At 40.6% G+C, this 20,558-nt stretch overlaps 2 protein-coding genes across 2 annotated transcripts; one reads left to right on the forward strand and one right to left on the reverse strand.

Moving 5' to 3' along the window:
• The first annotated feature begins 4 nt into the window (after nt 1-4).
• On the forward strand, nt 5-14,813 carry LOC5519625 (probable lysosomal cobalamin transporter). Its single transcript, XM_048725949.1, has 14 exons — nt 5-153; nt 1,263-1,439; nt 1,632-1,698; nt 1,901-1,995; nt 4,114-4,181; nt 4,410-4,498; nt 5,553-5,626; nt 6,294-6,350; nt 6,571-6,857; nt 11,127-11,334; nt 11,792-11,935; nt 12,230-12,332; nt 12,768-12,871; nt 13,801-14,813. Exons 1-14 carry the CDS (start codon nt 94-96, stop codon nt 13,906-13,908), a joined length of 1,641 nt encoding a protein of 546 aa, XP_048581906.1. The 5' UTR covers nt 5-93; the 3' UTR covers nt 13,909-14,813.
• LOC5519716 (hemicentin-2) lies at nt 14,686-20,355 on the reverse strand. Its single transcript, XM_001639553.3, has 9 exons — nt 19,846-20,355; nt 19,097-19,224; nt 17,905-18,265; nt 17,179-17,220; nt 16,840-16,986; nt 16,305-16,451; nt 15,603-15,758; nt 15,254-15,423; nt 14,686-15,153 (listed from the first exon to the last, which is right to left on the reverse strand). The coding sequence occupies exons 2-9, from the start codon at nt 19,214-19,216 to the stop codon at nt 14,995-14,997; spliced, it is 1,302 nt and encodes a 433-aa protein (XP_001639603.2). The 5' UTR covers nt 19,217-19,224; nt 19,846-20,355; the 3' UTR covers nt 14,686-14,994.
• Nucleotides 20,356-20,558: the final 203 nt, after the last annotated feature.

Below are 20,558 nucleotides of genomic sequence, written 5' to 3' on the forward strand. Positions count from 1 at the left end.
TGATGGCGGTGACGGTGGGCGCGGATTACGTTCAGCCCTTTTGTTGTTTTTGTCGAACGAAGAACGGAAGCTCGTCGAAAAAACTTCTGAATTATGACTATCCCTCACGAGGTTCTAGCTCAGGGATGGATTCCATTTACCGTGGTCGTTGTGGTAAGGATTAATGGCTAGTTTTACTTTGGTTCCGGTGAAAAACAGCCGAGAATCCATATGCATATTGCGCACTTCTGTTACGAAGCTCTAAATTGCAATGACTTCCACAGTTATGCACGAATAATAATTCCAATTATTATTTGACTTCCAATTAATTGGGTGTATCTATTTATTATCTGGCTCTATAGGAGAGCCAGTAAAGCAGAGTGGCGGTATTCAACCCTTATGTTGCGTTTATTGATTAAACCATAAAAACGTTTAATAAAGACTTTCTAAATCCTGCTGCTGGGGCTATAAGCTAATTTTTTCACCAAAAATATATCAAGTGATGTGAATTTATGTTAAACTGCCTTTTTAAGTTTCAAGTTATAGAGACCATACATTCCCCTCCTTACTTATTCCATTCCATCCCAATCCTCATTTTCATAGCCGTCGCAGACCTCAAATATTATTATTATTTTTTTTTTTTTTTTGGGGGGGGGCACAATACAGAAACATTAAGAAAACAATGGGGGCACAGCCACGGCCCTGTTTGTATACACTGTAGATGGAAGGTGGGCATCTTTTACCTTTTTTAGGGGGTTAACTTCTCTGTTTTGTTAGGTTTTGCTTTGTATCGGTCTTAATTATGTCATTTACCAGCTAAGAGGTACGTTTCATGAAATACCAAATATAGAATTTCCCCTCAATGGAATTTCCAACTTCGTATACCTTACACATAGCTGTCAACTCACCTGGATTAGGCGGGTGTCACACGATTTTGGACCTCATCACAAGCCTAATTTTTGTGGGAATGTTCATACATACTCTGTAATTCACCTGCATTGGCTCTCTTAAGTTTTTCACATAATTACTCTATGGGTGTTACAGTGCTCTGATTTTAGTATTTATTATACCATTTATTAATTGATATTTGTGTATACAAGTTACAGTATATCTGTCTAGATTTTTATATGTTGTTGAAAATTTTGTATGTGAATTGTTTTGGATGGACACCATTTTTGTGCAAAAATGACTGGACTACATTTGGTGATTCAGTTCTCCTGGTTTTATATACCATAGAGGTAATGAAGCTATACTGAAATTACATTTCTTGTATTATCCCATAGCTGGCGATCCTGTTCTCATGGTTCTATATCCGGTACTATCAAGACCACTCCCAGTCAGAGGTTTCATCCACCATCACTGGCATCATTGCCTTGTTTATAGCACTGATGACAACAGCTCTTGTTCCTGTTGACATATTTCTTGTCTCTTATATGAAGAATGATGACGGGTCTTGGAAGGTACTGGACTCTTCACAGTGTTAGAGGAAAATGGCAATTAAATTTACACATCTAAATAAAAAACATGTTACAAAAAGATAATAATGAACATAAATATCAGAATAAATATATCAAACAAAATGTATGCTATATTTTACTACGATATTGCTAAGTGTTGTTCGTCATCGGTGCCCATTTTGTTTTTCTTTTCAGCCTTGGAGTGCTAACAGAATGAACAGAGATGACATTGAAGAAACAGCTGTAGCCACAACATATTACAGTAAGTTGGCATCTCCCAGGAAGTAGGGGGGATGAATACACTGCAGTAGCCACATAAACACTTAATAGGTTAAAACTTTTTTCCTTCACTGGTGTTCTGTCACACTATGTTCTACTGGCATTTTTAGCCTTCTGGCTATTAATTATCTGTCTAAATGGGATTGTTCTGTGAGGCTGTAATACAATGTGGTTTTATCCCTCAGTTCTTTATGCTCTACTGGCTTTCTTTGTCTTCGTGATTATTCCCTTCATGTACTTCTTCTTTGAGGAGAGAGATGAAGACATTACTACAGCTGAGGTGTGTATACACATAATCAAACACTATGACTACACTATGCCACTATGACAACTACACTATGTCAATAACATCATGCCAATAGGAATACTCTATGCCACTATGACAACTACACTATGTCAATTACACTATGCCAATAGGAATACTCTATGCCACTATGACAACTACACTATGTCAATTACACTATGTCAATAGGAATACCCTATGCCACTATGACAACTATACTATGTCGATTACACTATGTCAATAGGAATACCCTATGCCACTATGACAATTACACTATGCCAATAGGAATACTCTATGCCTCTATGACAACTATACTATGCCAATAGGAATACTTTATGCCACTATGACTACACTATGTCAATTACACTATGCCAATAGGAATACTCTATACCACTATGACAACTACACTATGCCAATAGGAATACTCTATGCCACTATGACAACTACACTATGTCAATTACACTATGCCAATAGGAATACTCTATGCCACTATGACAACTACACTATGTCAATTACACTATGTCAATAGGAATACCCTATGCCACTATGACAACTATACTATGTCGATTACACTATGTCAATAGGAATACCCTATGCCACTATGACAATTACACTATGCCAATAGGAATACTCTATGCCACTATGACTACACTATGTCAATTACACTATGCCAATAGGAATACTCTATGCCACTATGACAACTACACTATGTCAATTACACTATGCCAATAGGAATACTCTATGCCACTATGACAACTATACTATGCCAATAGGAATACTCTATGCCATTATGACAACTACACTATGTCAATTACACTATGCCAATAGGAATACTCTATACCACTATGACAACTACACTATGTCAATTACACTATGCCAATAGGAATACCCTATGCCACTATGACAACTACACTATGTCAATTACACTATGCCAATAGGAATACTCTATGCCACTATGACAACTACACTATGTCAATTACACTATGCCAATAGGAATACTCTATGCCACTATGACAACTATACTATGCCAATAGGAATACTCTATGCCATTATGACAACTACACTATGTCAATTACACTATGCCAATAGGAATACTCTATACCACTATGACAACTACACTATGTCAATTACACTATGCCAATAGGAATACCCTATGCCACTATGACAACTACACTATGTCAATTACACTATGCCAATAGGAATACTGTATGCCACTATGACAACTACACTATGTCAATTAAACTATGCCAATAGGAATACCCTATGCCACTATGACAACTATACTATGCCAATAGGAATACTCTATGCCACTATGACAACTACACTATGTCAATTACACTATGCCAATAGGAATACTCTATGCCTCTATGACAACTACACTATGCTAATAGGAATACTCTATATTACTATGACAACTACACTATGTCAATTACACTATGCCAATAGGAAAACTCTATACCACTATGATAACTACACTATGTCAATTACACTATGCCAATAGGAAAACTCTATACCACTATGATAACTACACTATGTCAATTACACTATGCCAATAGGAATACCCTATGCCACTATGACTACACTATGTCAATTACACTATGCCAATAGGAATACCCTATGCCACTATGACAACTACACTATGTCAATTACACTATGCCAATAGGAATACCCTATGCCACTATGACAACTACACTATGTCAATTACACTATGCCAATAGGAATACTCTATACCACTATGACAACTACACTATGTCAATTACACTATGTCAATAGGAATACCCTATGCCACTATGACAATTACACTATGTCAATTACACTATGCCAATAGGAATACTCTATACCACTATGACAACTACACTATGTCAATTACACTATGCCAATAGGAATACTCTATACCACTATGACAACTACACTATGTCAATTACACTATGCCAATAGGAATACTCTATGCCACTATCCCAACTACACCATCTCAACTACACTATCTCAACTACACTATCTCAATACGAATACACTTTGCCACTATGACTAAGTTATGATAAATATTTACAAGCCAACATTAAACTAGTATTGTCATGCTTGAGTAAATGCCTTTCCCTTTTACTTTTTTTGCAGAGGGCCTGTGGTGCGCTGAAATATTCAATTGGTTTTCTGATTGTTGCCTCTGTTCTTCTTCTGGTTGGGTAAGTTAAAGAAAAAAGGTGGTAATTTTAAAATGATATACTATACAAAGCTCAGGGATGGGTGGTATAGGCTTGACTGGGTTGGTTTGAGCTCATGACCTACACATTCAGAAAATCCCACAAAGTGAGAGAAAACCAGGCACAGTTTACTCGTCTTGTTGTTATTATCCTGCTTCTGTTGTACTTATTATTTATTTATACATGTTTTCACACCTTATTTTTCAAAAGTGCATTTGCGCCCTTGAAGCAACCTCCCAAGAATGTGACAGAGTGGGACAAGAGACTCATCTTCCTCAAAGACGAGTTCAAATCAAACAGTACGTTTGTTAAGAGTAGTATAAGACAGTAAAAACTAAACCCACCATAGGATACATAGAAAATACTACATGGAAAGTGTGTGCGTATGGTTTTTATTCACGAGTTGTGCAGTATCAAAAAACAAAAGAATGAGCACAGCGAACGAGTGAGTTTTTTTTTTTTACAAGACAACGAGTGAATAAAAACTGTACAAAGCACTTTCCATGCTGTATTTTGTTTATTATATACATACTGAGAAATTTATAATAAGCTTATTACATAACATCTTATTTGGCTGCAGAGGCTCCGAGGTTTGTGCTGTTCGACCGCTCAGTTGAAGACAGACAGAAACTTACATTGAAATGAATCTGTCTCACTGAGACTGTGATGTTAGATAGCGTTTTAACAGCCTTACATCTCGCTCGTTTTTTCCCTTTGTATTCTTGTTTTCAAGACTTTCTACATAATCCTCTACAGTGTCATTGAGAGTAGCAAATCTGTTGTCTTCCATTTCGAACGCTTTGTATTCAATTTTCACAGTTAAATTTCATCCTCTCGCTCAATGGAGGTCAATAACAAAAGTGGCATGCATAGCTACCCATCTCCCCGCGTTGGGCTTGAAGCCATTCAAGTGCAGTGAAAAAATATCGTTCGTCCAATCAGACTGTGAACAACTTTTCTTCACGGTGAATATATATCGTTTGCGCCTCTGATTTACTGAGACCAGTGAATGAACTAAAATTTACTGAATATGTTTTCAGTGAGTATTTCTCAGTATGTATATAATGAAGATCAAAACATAAGATCATGACTATTTGATATGATACAGATCACATATACATGACCAGATATGAGTAAAATAGGTACTTGCCTACATGGACGTGTGCTCAAACATGCCATGGTGTACTAAACCTGGCAAAAATACAGAAGAACCAAGTGTAGTAATGAAATGTTACTAGGTTTGGGGCTTGTTGTAATGTTGTCCTGACACCATCCCTGATATACTGGTGCTTGGATTGGTTGGTAAATGGAATTTGTGTTGTGGTCTAAATGTACAATTGTTTGTGGTTTTAGATGGGGAGACGGCACTATCACTGTTAATTGGATTCCTGACATTGATTGGAATGCTGATTATGATAGCATATACAGTGAGTACACGTATGATGGCTTGTGGGTTGATTTGTCACTAAGATTTTACACAACCCCTTAGCTTTCACACCTGTTGGCTTTACATATCTCAGAATACAGGATGTCACATTTCTATGGACTCAATGTTGTTTGTCAAAACCTCTTTTTTCCCAGGGTAGCACTCACTTGCCTTGCTTATTATTGATTGCGCGCAAAGAATTAAAGAAAAAATGCATAATGATAAGATTCTTTTAGGAATACAGACATGTGTATGTACAAAGAATGAAAGAAAAAATGCATGATGAAAAGATACTTTAAGGAATACAGGCATATGTACAAAATATAAGAAAAAACGCATAATAATAAGATTCTTTTAGGAATACAGGCATATGTACAAAGTATGTAAGAAAAAAACGCATAATGGTAAGATTCTTTTAGGAATACAGGCATATGTACAAAGAATGTAAGAAAAAAACGCATAATGATAAGATTCTTTTAGGAATACAGGCATATGTACAAAAATGTAAGAAAAAAACGCATAGTAATAAGATTCTTTTAGGAATACAGGCATATGTAAAAAGAATGTAAGAAAAAAACGCATAATGATAAGATTCTTTTAGGAATACAGGCATATGTACAAAGAATGAAAGAAAAAATGCATAATGATAAAATACTTTTATGATACAGGCGTATGGGATGACGGCCTTGCCGTTTTCATTACTCAAAGGATTCAAAAGCGCAAAGGTAAGCAGATTTCTCCTTAAAATTATCGAAAACTTTCAAGCAACTGTGGCCTCTTCTTGACAGGGCAAGAGTTATGTGTTGTCGTTTTAAGCAACACTTAACGGTACTGTTTTCGGGAATTTCGTAACATCACGCATGTTAACATGATAAGCATGTTAACATTCATTGCTCAGCAACGTTGTATGATATTTCATCAAAGTGCAACAACTTTGCTTTTTAGACTGAACAGGAGTCAGTAACCCGCCGCCGCAGCAGAAACCAGGAGCAGGCAAGACTAATCAAGGCCCAGTACATGGGTGGGCGGGCCATGAGTAGTCGTGACCGTCGCCGCCTGTCGGAGCTTGAGAAGGAGGAGCATGCCCTGGCGACTAGAGAGCGACGGCTTGAGGCCGCCCAACTTGGCTGGCTAAACAAGTGTCTGAAGCTTCTAAGACCCTTCGAGATGGTGTTTGGGGCATTTTTCCTTCTTGTTGCTCTCCTTATCTTCGTTTCGCTGTTCATAACTTGGTAAGTGATTTGATGGAAAGATCTTCTTTGGTGTTATCTTTTCGAAAATGCTGACTTCATCGGGGATAGCATTATTTATTTATTTATTTAAACAATATTTTTACATTCATCACCAGAGCCCGTGGCTCATAGGGGACTTATGTTTAATATGTATATCTGGTTGTTATCTCAGTCTGTTTATACTTGTAATGAACCATGGTCACCGAGTACGGCAAAAAAAGAGATAAATGATATCATTGTCACAAGAAATAGAGTTGCCGCCAATTTTGTATTACTGGCAATTTGCCTGTCTTTTCTTAAATTCCTCTTGAACTTTCCTCTGTGTTTCCTCCCTTATCTGGTTGTTATCTCAGTCTGTTTATACTTGTAATGAACCATGGTCACCGAGTACGGCAAAAAAAGAGATAAATGATATCATTGTCACAAGAAATAGAGTTGCCGCCAATTTTGTATTACTGGCAATTTGCCTGTCTTTTCTAAAATTCCTCTTGAACTTTCCTTTGTGTTTCCTCCCTTATCTGGTTGTTATCTCAGTCTGTTTATACTTGTAATGAACCATGGTCACCGAGTACGGCAAAAAAAGAGATAAATGATATCATTGTCACAAGAAATAGAGTTGCCGCCAATTTTGTATTACTGGCAATTTGCCTGTCTTTTCTAAAATTCCTCTTGAACTTTCCTCTTGAACTTTGATCCAAATTGCCAGATAACAACAAAGCAATATCGCAAGAGAAAACATTCCTATAGTAATAACTATCACATCCTGGATAAGATACGTTTGAGGTTTAAATAGAGAAATGGTCGGAACTATTGCTAAAATAGCCCAAACAAGGGCGATACCAAAAAAGTAAGGCTTCCTTCCAACAGATGGCGTTTGAGCGGCATTAAAATCGCATAAGCTCTCTCCAATGCGATTAAAGTAAAAGTGAATAAAGAACACTTCGCAGTGACGTAGTTCAACTGCCTGCAGCATCGATAGAGCTTATCTTTGTCTATTCCCGTTATATTATAACTTCGTGTAACGATCAGTGTAAGCCCAACAGGAAGGTTAGACACCGTCAGATATACAAGAAAATAGTTGGACATGCTCACGCGAAACGTCTTGCTTAGAAAAACAACGAGCGCAAGAGAGTCCAGGATTACGACTCCTTCAGTTAAATGGACAACATTCATAGAGCCCAAGCTCTTTATTTGTCCCCTATTAATTTTTTTTACGGTAAACATAGGGCGAAAAACAAAATTAGTGAAAAATAAAAAAGAACTTGTTGAAAAGACGTGTGTAGTCCAGTGTTGTGTTTATGTTTACTTTTTGCGTGTTTTCTGGCCGTATTAAAGCGTCTTTTTCAAGATTCAAGATTCACGATTTGAAATTTTAAACGAACGAAGTTTCAAATCGTGAATCTTGATTCTTGAAAAAGGCGTTTTAATACGGCCAGAGAACACGCAAAAAGTAAACATAAACACAACACTGGACTACACACGTCACTAATTTTGTTTTTCGTCCTATGTTTACCAAAAAAAAACAGGAGGGGACAAATAAATAGCTTAGGCTACCTGTGTCGAAACTGGCGAGAAAAACGTAATAAAACAGTAAATACTGTACTGTAAAACAAAAAAAGGCGAGCATGATTTCTAACCTAGGGCACCTACTTAGCGACCTGGAGTGCTGATTTGAGCAAAAAAAGAGTTGTTTCAGTGCATATTTCACTATTAAAAAGCAAGAGAAAAGTCGATATTTTGATTATAAAATTCTTTCACAACATTCGCATTTGTAACCAGGCTTTATTGCAATACTCAATTGCGCATGCGTAGATAATTCTACTTCCGGTTTGCGTTTCCAACTATAATCTTTGAGAAGAATGGACTGATCACGATTTTCTTAGACAAAGAATATTCAGCTAGTTGCCGTCTACAAAACCACCTATCGGTTTTCCTATATTTTAAAAAATAAAAGAAATTTTTCAAAAAAGGGTGGAAAAATAAAAATAAAATTAAAAATGTGCGAAAATTTTATTATTTGCCAGAATTCAAAACGCATACGTAACTTTGTAGGTACTCTCACAAATAATATTATAACACTACATTTATAATTGCAGATACTTCAACAGCAAAGATTATAGATTTTGTTGTTGTGACGTCATGCGATGACGCCTGATGACGTCATCAAAATTTAGACATTGATAAACAGTGAGGCTATGCCTAAATTCATTTTATTTCACAAATATCTGGCGGATTTATTGCGTTTCAAAGTTTCCTTAGCAACGGCCCTCAGAGAAATGTCCCAACACCCTTAAGGTTTCGGGCATTTTTCCTTTTTGTTGCTCTCCTTATCTTCGTGTCGCTGTTCATAGCCCTCAAGTCCTTCGTCTGCCGTCTTTTTAACTCGTGTATAAAAGCCATTTATGTTGAGAGCAATAAGTTCTTCAATAGTAAAGACATGCAACTGTTGTGAGTAGTCCCATATATGGAGTCACGCCACCACGTGACTCAATACTGTTATGTAAGCTTGCCATGTGCGTTATTAAAAAAAAAAGTTGTTGCTTGTTGAACCCTGTAGTCCGATCATAACAGCAACAACAGCCAAAAATTATGTTTGCTTCTAAAAAAACATTTTTGCTACACCTTGTCATAGACTCGTTTTACGAAAAGCATGTACAATACATGAATCTCCAACTAATAAACTCTCGGTGTGTGAAAGATGGGCTCCAGATCCTAACGCGTTACAAAGAAGGAGGATAAATACAAAAGTTTGTCATTCACTCGATCTCGACTAAATCTTTGTTCCAGACGTAAAAGCGTGCGTAAATAGCAAAAGAATGAAATGAACAAGTGACCGTGCATTCCAGCATGGAAACCACGTATAAAATAAACTTCCCTCTTTTTTCAAAAAATTTGTTTATTTGGACTAAATAAAATTTTGTTATTATGCGTGAACATTACTCTTTAGGATGAGGCACAATTTAGAAAATAAAAAAAGAATAAAACGCTCAAAATAATTTTAAATAGAAGCATGTTTTTGTGAACGATATGCGATAAATTTTAGTAAATGAAAAAACCAAATACGTCCGATCTTCAAAATGTCATTTGCAGGATTCGAGTTGGTGCGTGACACTAGCTAGACAGATTCATTTCAAGTATAAATTTCATGTAGCTTTCTGTCTGTCCCATCACAATTTTCGAGTCAGCATCGCAACGAAGGTCGCATAACAAAGCGAAATGTTAAGACATTTGATTTCTACATTTTTTTTGTGTAACGTCTTTTTTGTTGGCAACTTCACTTTATGAAACTTTAGTTCTACTACAAAGTTTGGGAGGCCTGTGTTACGCCAACTAAACCGTAGGTTAGCGAGTTAACCCACCTCGCGAGCAGGGTTAAATTTAACCTCCAAACTAGCGCTAAGTTAGCGCTAACCAGCGTTCCGGGAACAGAACTAATCCGGGGTAAAAATTTAATCGTGGCTTTAGCGCCAATCGGCTTTTCATGAACCCGCCCAAGGGCTCAAACCCAAGTCAGGTCAACTTGGGATTTTTTCAGGGTTGTAAAAAAACTGGCTCTCTACATTGGGGACTGTGTATCCCTCGTGGCCTTTAATGGTGGTCCCGTCTCGCAAAAACCTAGCTAGCCAACCTGTTGTGCGACCTTAAAGAACCACTGAAGAAGGCAGAGTCCATTCACTGTCTGTACTTGGTTGCGTAACCAAAAGGGGCCGGTAATGACATTTCATCTATCTAGATACCGCACTTCTACCAGCCAGTAGTATATTATCTTTTCTTTTAAACTAAGAACCTTTTTAAGAACATAAGGAGTGTTCTGTCGTGTTCATACATATGTTCTGTTGCTTTTTTTTACATGTATTCTGTCGTGTTTATAAAAGTGTTCTGGTGCCTTCATTACATGTGTTCTGTTGTGTGGATACATGTGTTCTGTTGCCTTCATACATGTGTTCTGTTGTGTTCTTAAATGTGTTCTGTTGTGAGGATACATGTGTTCTGTTGTGAGGGTACATGTGTTCTGTTGCCTTCATACATGTGTTCTGTTGTGTTTATACATGTGTTCTGTTGTGTTTATACATGTGTTCTGTTGTGTTTAAGCATGTGTTTCGTCGTGTTTATACACGTGTTTCGTTGTGTTTATACATGTGTTTCGTTGTGTTCTTACATGTGTTTCGCTGTGTTCTTACATGTGTTTCGTTGTGTTCTTACATGTGTTTCGTTGTGTTTATACATGTTTTTCGCTGTGTTCTTACATGTGTTCTATTGTGTTTATAGCCTGGACAAGGCCCTGCACTCTAACGGATACCAGTACGGCTACTCGTTACCAACCCCTCAGCTGCCCAACCCTATCAACATTATCATGGTGTACGCCCAGAGAGTATTCCCGCTAGACTACTGCCTGTTCCTGCTTGTTGTCCTGTACTTTGTGTACTCCTCTATGGCTGGGATCAGGCGTGTTGGCATAAGGTGCTGCTGGATCAAAGTATCCTTGATGTAGCTGTGGACATCCATGGGCAGTACCCCCTCCCCCCTTTTGGAATGAAATTTTAGAAGAAACGCGAACTAAAATTCACAAATTTACCTTCTTGTTGTATTTCTCATACATTGATACCCATTTTGCGAGGGGAGGATTAGCTGTCACAATTATGGCAAAGTGCACTTGAATCCGGGCCATAAGTCGTACTTGGTGGGAGTGTTTTCTTTGTTCCGTTTTTTTTTTTTTTCACATGTTTCACATTTGTCTTCCTCTGTTTTGAAGCCTATGCTTAATTCCTTTTTTTTTTTTTTTTTTTTTTTGGGGGGGGGGAGGGTTTGCCGTTATAGCTTTCGCTCCTATTTGGCTCCTAGCACCCTCTTGTGACAAAGAAGCAAGCACCGAGTTCACTGGACTGGATCCACTATTCTTATTTTATGGGTGGATCTTAACCTTTACCGCCTAGCTATTCAAGGTTCGTCCACGCCGTACTCTGCCCCAGGCCCTGCTCTTCATGTGTGTAATGCTCATGCTGATTGTGTTGTCACTCAACGTGATGCTCTTCAGCCTTGCACCTCAGTACGTCATGTACGGGAGCCAGAACTATAGGGTGAGCAAACCATCCCAATAGGTATAGTAGTCCTCTCCCCAGCCTTGCACCTCAGTACGTCATGTACGGGAGCCAGAACTATAAGGTGAGCGAACCATTCCAAAATAAAATGTTGACTATGACTCAAGGCATCTCTAAATTCACATTTAAATGATTGCACTTGGGCAACCATAAAAGCCATGTCAAGGCAAGATAAAGAGAGTTATTAGAACTAAACGGAGTGACCGTATTTCAAGTTATTTAAACCGGTAAAGTTTGTGAGAACTCAAATTGATTATGTACTTTGCACTACAGGCGAACTCCACTGTGACGTCGCTAGTCAATCACACAGGCATCATACAGAACGTCACCACCAGTCACGGGATCGCTAAAGTCTGCTCTATGGAAGTGTCTTCAGGTAACTTTGATTACAAACTGGCTTATCTCAACAACTAGACCTACGTATAATCTACGTATAAGGTCCAACCTTTATATCACAAATAGTCGATTATATGGATTGATATAGGGCGCTTTTTTTCCTATATTTCTGGAATGGGAATGGTTGGTAGAGAATTTTCAGAATGGCATTCGAGTGGAATGGTGGGTGGAATGGCCTTCATTCCATTTCGGAATGGGAACGCGGGATAAACGAACCCCCGCTTTTTCTATCCTAATCATTCTCATTCCGGAATCACGAGTAGAAAAAACGCGCCCTTAGTTACTGCTCATATCGACCAGCAACCCTGGTCCAACCTTTGTATCAGGAATGGACGATAATATCAATTGATTTGAATATATGTATTGGAACCAGGTATTGAACTTGTTAAATCGACCACCTCTTGTTCTTCCTCAGACCACTGTACAATGACGCGTATCGCGGTGTTCCTCAATCGGTTCTTCTACAAGGTGTGGTTCTTCGGCGCCTGTTACTACTGGGGGACCTGGCTCTTTCTCGTGGTGAGTCTATCACAATGGTTTGGGTTTTGATAACTTATGAACATGTAAAGATGTGGATTCTTTCTGGATTCAAAATATGCGGCAATACACAGCTTACAAGGCCCTATTTATGGTATTTTGCTTTGTCTTGTTTGGTAACCCTGTGGACATCCTAGGCCTGCTATGGTCGGCAATCTTGATATAAAACGCAAATGTTGGAGTTAACTCATAAGCTGTCTTTAGTTTACTTAATACAATGTTCGGTGTGCTGCACTAAAGCTATAATGCCAGATAAGTATTCACCTTGCGTATATATGATAAGCGTATATATGATAAATCTAACCCTGTGGCTTTTCCCCTCTTGTGGATATATAAGCTCGCGTGTTTCTCTTAGTAGATGCTATGAACTCTAACCCTGTGGCTTTTTCCCTCTTGTGAATATATGATGAACTCGCGTGTTTCTCTCAGTAGATGCCATCAACTCTAACCCTGTGTTTGTCCCCTTGTAATTGTGTATATAATGATAAGCTCGCGTGTTTCTCTCAGTAGATGCCATCAACTCTAACCCTGTATTTGCCCCCTTGTGAATATATGATAAGCTCGCGTGTTTCTCTCAGTAGATGCCATCAACTCTAACTCTGTGTTTGCCCCCTTGTGATTGTGTTTATAATGATAAGCTCGTGTGTTTCTCTCAGTAGATGCCATCAGCTCTAACCCTGTGTTTGCCCCCTTGTGATTGTGTGTGTAATGATAAGCTCGCGTGTTCCTCTCAGTAGATGCCATCAAATCTAACCCTGTGGCTTTTCCCCTCTTGTGTATATATGATAAGGCTCGCGTGTTTCTCTCAGTAGATGCCATCAACTCTAACCCTGTGTTTGCCCCCTTGTGGATATATGGTGACCGTGTTTGCCCCCTCTATGGATATATGGTAACCCTGTGTCTGCCCCCAGGTGTTCATGACAGGGCTGATCTACTCTATTGTAAGGAAGCGCAAAACCGTAGTGGATGAGGAGTACGACTCTAGCGACGACTCCGATGAAGAGATGGTCACGGCTTGAGATAAGAAAGCAGGGCGGTAGCAGGCCACGTAAGAGTGGGGGTCACAATACAATACATAAAGAAAATATTGGGGGCACAGCCACGCCCCTACTGGTCATTTCCTTACGCAGTATTACCTTGTGTTATCTAGACAACACACACCTCTTAAGTAATGCTTTCACGTACCGAAGAAACCGCTCAAGCAAACCAAAGGATCTTTCAAGATGACCCGGTCACCAACCCCCCTAACCCCACCCAACATCAACCCCCTAACCCTACCCACCACCAACCCCCCTAAGCCCGACCACCACCAACCCTCTAACCCCGACCACCACCAACCCCCTAACCCCGACCACCACCAACCCCCTAACCCCACCCAACATCAACCCCCTAACCCCGACCACCACCAACCCCCTAACCCCGACCACCACCAACCCCCTAACCCCACCCAACATCAACCTCCTAACCCCAACCACCACCAACCCCCTAACCCCACTCAACATCAACCTCCTAACCCCGACCACCACCAACCCCCTAACCCCACCCAACATCAACCCCCTAACCCCACCCAACATCAACCCCCTAACCCCGACCACCACCAACCGCCTAACCCTACCCATCACCAACCTCCTATACCCATCTGAAGCCTCCAAACACCAGCCATTACCAACACCCTATCCCCGCCCGTCTTTCCAAATGAGAGGTCATCATAATCCAACCCGGGGTTTTATCAGAGTTCTGAATATATCAAATTGGAATTCGTATAATAAAAGAGAAAATGCAGAAAAAAATAAGAATTAAATTTAGCTTCGAGATTTATTTGAAAATGTAGCTCGTTCATTTTGCATGGTACAATTTAACCCGAGGTGCGATCTACTTAATTGATATGCTTGTAAATAGCTTTTATTAAAAGGTTATTTGTAAATTAAGTGTTCAACTAATTCATGGTATTGAATCAACTGCGATAGACCCTCTAACGCGTCTCTGTTAAGAAGACCATAAGGTCATCATTGTCTTTTTGTTTTGGTCGTCATGCCTTGCTTGCCTTGTTGAAACGCCAATAATAAGTTATGGACTGAATGTAACCCACAAATTCACTATGTCGTCTATGTAACCGCAAGGGCTAGGTTATGGGTGTTGGCGCCGTGTTTGTTGCTGGCCTTGCACGTGTACGCGCCCGCGTCAGATTGGGTAACACCGCTGATCTCGAGTCTCAACTGTTTGGCCGCTGTGAGTGGCGTATCTGGCACGCTCCCAAGGGTCACCTGTGAGGAAATATCCAATGCAGTAAGATGGCCGCTAATTAGAACAACTCAAAAGGATCATGGAATGCTTCTAATAAAATTGATTTGTAACACGTGTTACCTTGACGTTACCAGCAGTTTGGACCTGCTGCTGACCCTTGTACCACGATATCGCTGGCTCAGGCATGGCAATCACGTGACAATCCATGGTGACGTTATCACCGGTGCTATACGCATGTCGTTCGGTGTAATTACCACTGACCCAAAATTGCGCGTCCATCAAGGGGGCCGCTGTGAAGATAATATGGCACGTGGGAATGAGAGCAATAATTTACCTAAATGTAAGAATGTAAATTTTAGTACTGTATGTTGCAAGATCAAATATCGATATCTTGATTAAATATGCATATCTACTGACGATTTTATTTGTAGTGCAAGTGAGTTGTTTTGAGTTAAATGAACATGCTTACATTCGACGTCGAGGGTATGCACGACGTAAGCGCCAAACGCCGCATTCTGCACGACACAAATGAATTTCCCCGCGTCCCCATAAGCGACGCGTCTCAGCTCCAGGTCTCCGCTGTCGTGCAGGATGAGGCGTGTCGAGTCGATAGTCTGTTTAGCACCTGTTGCCATAAAATGTCATCAGCAAGTGTTCACAAAGCTTTTCGGGGGTCATTTTTCTATGACGATACAACCAAGGTAATACTAGAAGCCTGTTGACCATAGCCTGCGTAGCAGCGCTATAGGGGGGAGGGGAGGGGGGAAGGGATCCGTGCAGGTGAAAAAGAAAAAAAAAAGACGGAGCGAGCGGAGGTCTGCCCCGGCCGCTCGCTCCGATTTTTTTTTTCTCACGTTCACGGACCTCCTCCCCTTTAGCGCCGCTATAAGCAGGCTAGTTGACCATACTTCCAGTCCTGTGAGTAATCAAGCCCTGTAACGCAATGGCACCGTCACACTTTGTGAAAAGCTAGTGCAAGCAAATGTTTGGAAAGGGCAGCCTAGTCCCCGGCGTTCTCACCGGGTTTCCTGTTCCTGAGTTGAACCGTAAGGTAGCCTGGGGGCTGAGACGAGACGTCCAACTCTTAACCATCCACAGGAAACCCAACCACAGGAAAACCGATAAGCCTGGCACTAGGCTGTGGAAAGGGAATTTTCTCAGCGTAGCTTACCGTTGGGTTGTTTCACGGCGATGATACTGTTGCCAATTTGCCATTTGACGATGACGGGACCGGTCGCCGAGTGTCTGCACGGGAGGCTCGCTGTCTGCATGAAGTTCACAGTGATTGTACTCGCGGGACTCGAGATCTTCGGGATGTCTGAGGGACACAGGCGAATGTTTCGTATAGAAATGTGTTAGAAAAATAGGCGATTGCATGTTCTGCGACGGGAAAGTTTTTTTTTAACAAATGTCATATTTATTATGAGAAAAGCCAGAAAGCGTTGGGTAAGAAAACGTATGTCTGTCTGCCAGTTGTGCCCGTCTTTTTAGTGTTTGTGCTTAGTTAGATGGTATTCGCGCATACTCATACATGACGCTTAGGGTGGTCACGAGCCTAAGTCCCTTGTGGAAATCTTATAATACATGCACTTAGAGAGCGTGCCCCCTGTTTGCTGGTGAATACCTTTATCACAGAGCCTAAGTCCCTTGTGGAGATCTTATAAGACATGCACTTAGAGAGTGTTGGGGTGAACAAGGGTGAATACCTTTATCACAGAGCCTGAAGTCGTTTGCGGAGATAGTATACCCAGGTGGGCACTTGCAAATGAAGCTCCCAATTGTGTTGACGCAGCCAGGCTTCCATGCGCAGAGCTGTTTGTCCTTGTCCTGGTACTTGAGGCATTCGTCGACATCTAGAACCAAGGAATTAGACGGTCACTTTTTTTTGTGACTTAGATCATTCCGCATAGCCAATATTCTCAAATCGATTTTCAGTCGTAATAGTAGGTAATATAGGGTATTCTAGAATATCTCATGCGCTTTGAATACAAGCAATGACGTCTGATGATTAATATAATGTGCCTGTTATCATCGCAAATACTTGCCTTGATCACAGTTATCGCCTTCAAATCCAGCCGTAGGGCAGTCTGAAACCGAAAATATAAATCAGGCTGAAATACAAACGACCCCCCATCATAGTTATCTTTTCTTATTTCTACCTATCCCCTTCTCCATCACTCATTCCTCCACCTCTCCCTTCTTCAACACACACGCCCTTTATCAATACTTACAAGGCTGGCCTCTACCTTCACTGAAGGATATTTTCTTCAGAATCAAACATCCCCTAACACACAAACCTCTACACACCCCTCACCTCCCTCCCTCCCCCAGCACCCATACAACAACCCCCTCCCCCTACACACACTTCCGTAATACTACCAAGGCTGCCCTCTTATTTCAGCCTTTTACTTAAGGATATCTCCTTCACAAACAAGCATCCCCTAACAACACACAAACCCCCTCCTTAAGCACCCATACAGCACCCCATCCCCCCTAAACACACTTCCTCAGTACTAACAATGCTGCCCTCTCAGGGGCGGATCTAGCTTTTCGCTGAAGGGGAGATTGGCTCAGTGACAAAGGGGGGAGGGTTTTTTTGTTACATATGCCTTTCGGGCAGCCCAATGGGGGGGGAGTTAAACCCCCTAAACCATCCCCCTAGATCCGCTACTGCCTCTCATTGTTAGTCCGGCCGGAGGTTTATCTCCATAATACCCGACCACCTCCAACACACACACTCATATATTCCTATCCCCTTCCACAAAACTTACAAGGCTCCCCACTCATGGTTAGCCCGGTTGAAGGATTATATCCACCAGATCCAAACACCTCGACTGTGATTCTGCCGGACCAGGGTCGCATCCCACGTGGGATCACACACGATTTCCTCTTCATGGCAGAGAAGCCATTACACGTCAGTATGGCACCGTTGAACTTGGCCAGAATTCTCCCGTCTCCATCCTGTTCCGTTATAAATGTCACATCATCCATGCGCGAGACTGGGCCCGAGAACATGAGCTGGTTCGATGAGATAGAGTAAGACCTCGAGCCTTGGATCACACCTATGACTGACACGCGGCCGACTTTGCAGTAGTATGGGAACTGCTCATTTCTTCCTGAATTTCTTAAACGCTGAAACAAAAAAGCCCATGATTCATGTATTGGATTTTCATTTCTGCTAAAAATCCAAGATTGCGGCCACAAATCGCTCGAGGCTGGTTTTTTTAGATAAAAACACCGGAAAACCTGACTCCGGGTCTGTAGCAATAGTGTGGCCCCTTGTGGTCTTTCATCATTTTTAACAATTTGTAGCGCCACCAGTACGAAAACTAAAAAGAGCACACAGCGAAGAAAAGTGCTAGAATGAAAAGAAGTCGCGTGTTGATGCTATCGAGATTCTATACAATGGACTTTCAAAAGTGCTCGTTGTATAATGGGGGTCATTATATGGAGGAATCACGTGCCCATTGTATGGAGGGTGTCGTAATATTGAGGTACCATGTGCCCGTTGTATAGAGGGCGTCTTGATATTGAGGTACCACGTGCCCCTTGTATAGAGGGTGTAGTTATTATATGGAGGAACCACGTGCCTCATGTATAGAGGGTGTCGTGATATGTAGGTACCACCTGTCCGTTGTATAAAGGGTGCCATTAAATGGAGGTATTAAGTGCCCGTTTTATAAAGGGGTTTCGTTATTATATGGAGGAACCATGTGCCCTTTTGTAAAGACGGGGTCGTTATATGGAGGTACCACGTGCCCCTTGTTTAAAGGGTGTCGTTATTTAAAAGGTACCCCGTGCCCGTTATATAGACGTTGTGGTTATATGGAAGTACCGGGTGCCAGTTGTAAAAAGGATGTCGTTATATGTAGGTACCACGTGCCCTTTTTATAGAGGGTGTTGTAATACGGAGTACCGCGTGCCCGTTGTATAGAGGGTGTCGTTAGGTGCCACTGTACTTACATGACATTCCGCTCGTCTCATCCCTTCCAGTCCGGTGTAAATTCCTTGAAAGGAGGGCGCACTTTCTGTCCTAAGACATATTGCTGCCAGTAATAACACAAGGAGCGCTACGACGCGCATGCTGAAAACTAAAGGTCAAGAATGCTTCAGATACACAGGAAGAAGACACAGCTTACTTAAAGCAGCAATTTTGTAAGTTTACCAATAAGGATTTAATTTCGCGCAACCTTATTTGAATTTGCGGTTCTTTTCTTCCACGCAATAAAAAGAAAAAATAAGGGCGAGGATCTAAGCAACAACAGTCATTTCCAGTGGCAGTGTTGTGTCAAAATTGTAGCTGTTGTGAAAACTGGATACTTTGTAGCCTGTGTTACAGCAAGTTTCCGCACGTGCACTTGTGTCTATATTATATGGAAAAATAATAACGCAAACTGTACCATAGTTGCCGCAGATGTTCTAGACTCAATACACTAGGTGGTTCTTCTCAGAGGTGTCCGAGTCGAAAGCTTAGCAACGGGTGATTCAGCGGAGTTTTATTTCAGGGATGCAATTTGCAAAGAAAATCAATTCGAAACAACTGCTAAAAAGTTTTGATTTCCTTTTTTTTTGGTACAGTAATTTTCTTTGCGAAATTAAGAGTGAGGAAACCCAATATAATGCTATGTCCCTGACAATCTCCTTATATTGCTCCGCTTCTTGGTTAACCTAGGAATCCAGAACTTATGCTCTTAAAGGCGCGTATTACAAACCTTGTTGTTGCTTCTTCTTGTTGCTTCTTCTTGTTGCTTCTTTGCACTTTGTGTCGTTATAAGATAGACTGCGCTCCCTCTTATATATTCTTAAAATTGCATTTGAGTTCCGTCTACCTGACGCGGAAATGCGTCACCACACTCTGATATAAAGAACGAGGTCGTGCCTTTAGACTTGAACTCCACGCGACTTGCATAAGTCTTAAAAACCAGTATCGCTGCTTTATCCAGCAGTAAAGCATATGGGGTAAGACCTCGATTTGATTTCCCTAATACAGTGAACCCTGGATTTTGCGACACGCCACGGGAGAAAGAAAATGTACCGTAAAATCGAGGTATCGTTGCAAAGAGCTCCCCGATTTTACGATATAAAGGAAAATCCATTGAAAATTGTAGAGGTCGAATTAATTATCAACTTTTACAAAATAATAATATTGTAACTGTACTCTGTGTAAGACTGTACAGTTACACTTTGTAAGGCTGTAATATGCATTAAACAAGATCTGTCAAGTAAAATAATCGATTAACTGTACTGGAAGCGTGTGTGGTGTCTTGAGATCTTCTCTCTTTTTTGATAGGCTAAGTTCGAACGTCGTATTATCCATGAGCCGTATTCAATGCAAATGCGTGCAAATGAAGATGAAACAATCGACTCGATTCATTTGCATGCATTTGTATTGCATACGGCTCATGGATAATACGACGTTTGAACT

This window comes from Nematostella vectensis, chromosome 4 (genome assembly GCF_932526225.1).
Source record: "Nematostella vectensis chromosome 4, jaNemVect1.1, whole genome shotgun sequence".
NCBI classification, from domain to species: domain Eukaryota; kingdom Metazoa; phylum Cnidaria; class Anthozoa; order Actiniaria; family Edwardsiidae; genus Nematostella; species Nematostella vectensis.

What these genes read in the sequence shown, in the direction of transcription:
- LOC5519716 (XM_001639553.3), bottom strand. Translation starts at nt 19,216, where the DNA reads ATGCGCGTCGTAGCGCTCCTTGTGTTATTACTGGCAGCAATATGTCTT. An exon ending in CTTCAGGCTCTGTGATAAAG is followed by an intron (nt 16,452 to 16,839) that starts GTATTCACCCTT and finishes TGTGTCCCTCAG; the next exon opens with ACATCCCGAAGATCTCGAGT. An exon ending in AAACTGCTGGTAACGTCAAG is followed by an intron (nt 15,154 to 15,253) that starts GTAACACGTGTT and finishes ATTTCCTCACAG; the next exon opens with GTGACCCTTGGGAGCGTGCC.
- LOC5519625 (XM_048725949.1), top strand. Translation starts at nt 94, where the DNA reads ATGACTATCCCTCACGAGGTTCTAGCTCAGGGATGGATTCCATTTACC. An exon ending in TGATTATGATAGCATATACA is followed by an intron (nt 5,627 to 6,293) that starts GTGAGTACACGT and finishes TTTATGATACAG; the next exon opens with GCGTATGGGATGACGGCCTT. An exon ending in CTCTATGGAAGTGTCTTCAG is followed by an intron (nt 12,333 to 12,767) that starts GTAACTTTGATT and finishes GTTCTTCCTCAG; the next exon opens with ACCACTGTACAATGACGCGT.